General features: G+C 36.1%; 1 protein-coding gene across 1 annotated transcript; it reads left to right on the top strand.

The window, feature by feature from the left end:
* Positions 1–318: 318 nt before the first annotated feature.
* On the top strand, positions 319–3,024 carry LOC309401479 (olfactory receptor 226-like; the record flags this gene model as incomplete). Its single annotated transcript, XM_081970541.1, is given in 4 exon segments — positions 319–345; positions 2,298–2,466; positions 2,469–2,488; positions 2,491–3,024. Coding segments are annotated over 4 exon segments (750 nt in total).
* Positions 3,025–3,343: the final 319 nt, after the last annotated feature.

Here is a 3,343-nt window from a genome sequence, read left to right as displayed (position 1 = left end):
GAAATTCTTCTTTCTAACTAAAGAATTGTATGAAAAAAATATCTGGTTCAGATGGGTAATTCCAGAAGGCTTGCTGATTTTCTGGGAGGGTGGTAGAATGAGAATTAATACAGTGGTGGAGGCAGAAGCCTTCATGGAAAAACACAAGAACCTTCTAGATGAAACAAGAGACAGTGCACAAGATATGAAGGGGGGAGGAGCCATGGCTCAGCCAACAGACAGGGGAGAAGAGGCAGCAATGAGATTTAGGTCACAGAAATGAATTAAAAGCATATTGCAATTGTTAATATAATGAAATGGTTAGAAGTGATATAAAGTATGATTGAAGATGTTAAAGAAATTGAAGTAAACTTAAACTGCCAATATGTATGTAACAATGATATTCTAATATATATAAAATAAGAGAGAGATGTAAGATCCCGGGGAAACACCACCTTCCGTATGATGTAGCTGTCAAAATTTTTCTCCACACTTATGTACCCTTTTCCCCAAAATATTTGTAAAAACCAATAAAACTTAAAAAAAAAACCTCTATTATTCAGTGGGTTATGTTAACAGGTAGGTGTATAGAGCCAAACTGTATTAAAATGGTGCATGTTTTAGCAAAAATTACGAGCAGATGGTCAAAATATTTTCATATCTGGAATCCATGTCATCTTTTTTTTAATGTCAATGTTTATTATTTATTGGAATGACAAAACTAAAGACATAGTCCAGCTTGTTTCTAAATGTAAGTTTTGGAATGAGAGTGTAATATTTTACATAGTATAATTAATGCTCTAAGAGCTATTGAAAAATTTGATATTGAAATATATTACTATTATATTTAGTCATAATATAAATAATAATAGTAGTAATAATATTCTTTGGTAATGGAGTATTATACTAGACATGAGTGAGAAATGCTCACAAAATATACTTGAAAGTATCTTCTAAATATATTTATTTATTTATATCATTGTTACATTATATGCGTCTAAATGTCTCAGAACAGTATAAGATTTACTTTGCAAGCTTTGCTTATGATTGCATCATAAAGATATGCATTGAGTGGTAGCCAGAATGAAAAGCTGAACTAAAGCTGATAGTTTAGGAAATTCTCTCTTAGTTCTATATCCATTATCTGGAAGTGTTATTTTTATTTTTTAAATTGCTCTTTGATTTGATCCCTGAATTAAGGCTTATAGGTTGTTTGTTATTTAATATACTTCTTAAGATTAAAGAATTAAAAGCAAACCAGATGATACTCATCAAATTTATACTGAAAATCCAATCTTGCTTAAAATATTTTCCACCCCCCCAAACCAAGTGCACAGTACAAAAAAAATGTCTTTAATTGTAACTTTCCAACAGAAATAGCAAAAAGAATTTTGTCATGTCCTGAAATTTGCACTTCAGCATCACAAGCTAAGGTGTGCATTGTTAATTAACAAATGAGGGAACTCTTCATTTATTGTAGCTCCACAGATGTAGAATATCAATAAAAGTTATGTTATACAGAAGACAGATATTTTATTATTTTTCTATCAATAGCAGATAGATAAAATCACATATAGAAAGAAAATCAAAGTCAGAGGAATCCATTTTACTTTTCAAATGCTATGGCAGTGGTCAGTGACAATGTTTCAGAAATATACTACTTATTGAAGAAAATCTTCTATTTTTTTTTCTGTTAGTCAGCAAAAAAGGAGGAGGAATTGCTATGGCCAAATTGGAAAAAAAACACCAATTAACATTTTACAGTTTTTCTGCTGATAACTTCTCAAATAAACTGGTGCACTTGTCCCAATGTCATATATGTACCTCCCCACTGATATCTTTGCCTGCATTTTCTATATGCATTTTCACTGTAGTTAAATTGCAGTTTATATTTAAATTGGCTATATGATGAAATTAGTGATTTATTTATTTGACCTAAAATAATTTACATATTAGTTTATTTTACTGAATTCTTAATGTATGCATTTGCCTTTCATGAGGCACTTTTATTATGATTAATTTAAAATTAATTAGCTCTTTTTCTAATATTATTATTAACAGTGAAAACAGTGATGAACATATTGGAGAATGCAGAATCATACTTCTCACACGAAATTCATTGTTATGGATTTTCCTGAACTTCCAAAGCATCAGCGAACATTGTTTGCAATATTTGTCACCATCTACTTTCTGACTCTGGTGGAAAATTTCCTCTTTATGTGAACCATAAGTTTGAACCAGATTAGGAAATCTTTCTATTTTGGAAATCTTCTATGTCTCAGTAACAATGCCCAAATTATTCTCCATCCTTTGGTCAGGGCAAAACACAATTACTTTCCAAAACTGCCTTGCTCAGATGTACTTTTTTTCTCTTCTTGGCATCTTCTGAATGTTCTCTCTTGGCAGCAATGGCCTATGATAGATATTTGGCAATTTGCTATCCCCTTCATTATACTTCCCTTATGAATCACCGTACCTGTATTTTTCTGACTATGCTTCCTGGCTTAGTGTGGCTTCCTAGCTTCTATTCCATCTGTAGTGATGATCTCCAGATTGCAGTTCTGCCATGAAAATACCATTGGACACTTCTTCTGTGACATCTCACCTTTATTGAAGTTGTCTTTCACAGACACTTCAACCATCGACATTCTGGATTTTGTGGCAGCACTAGCAGTCCTTATAACATCAGTTGTGGTGACTGGGACATCTTACATATGTATTTTTTGTACAGTTGCAAAACTTCCTTCCAGAAAAGATAAGAGCAAAGCTTTTTCCACATGTGTCTCTCACCTAACAGTTGTCTCTATGTTCTGTGCCACTACTGTATTAATGTATTCCTGGTCTAAGGCCATTGGAACATTTGACTTGAACAAACCAGTGTTCATCCTCTTCTCAGTGGTAGCTCCATTCCTCAACCCAATTGTTTACAGCCTCAGGAACAGGAAAGTAAGAAAGACCTTGAGCATTGCTATATATCAGGTGGTCAGCTTCTCAAGATGTTTTCTAATAAAAAGATTAAAACCATTGTCAAACTCAGTGGCGTAGCGTGGGGGGTGCAGGGGGTGCCGGCCGCACCGGCCGCAACATCTGGGGGAGCACGCTCACACTCGCAGCTCTCTGCCCCTGCCTGGCTCACTCACTCTCTCTCACTGCAGTGCTGGCTGTGCGAATCTGATCCGAGCCGCCGGGTCGCCGCCCACTGTGGAGGGGGGTGCCAGGCATGTGGTGCGGTGCAGAGAGAGAGTGAGGGACTATCTGGGGGAGGGACAGTGCAGCGGCCGCCCAGCGCAGCACTGAGCGCGGGAAAGAACCACACCAGACCAGACCAGGGCCTCATCTCACCCTGGCCTGCTGTAAGGGGGGG

This window comes from Natrix helvetica (genome assembly GCF_964273705.1).
Source record: "Natrix helvetica genome assembly, chromosome: Z".
Classification (NCBI taxonomy): Eukaryota; Metazoa; Chordata; class Lepidosauria; order Squamata; family Natricidae; genus Natrix; species Natrix helvetica.
The sequence above is the reverse complement of the archived record's forward strand: the minus strand, read 5'-3'. Positions and strand labels throughout refer to the sequence as shown.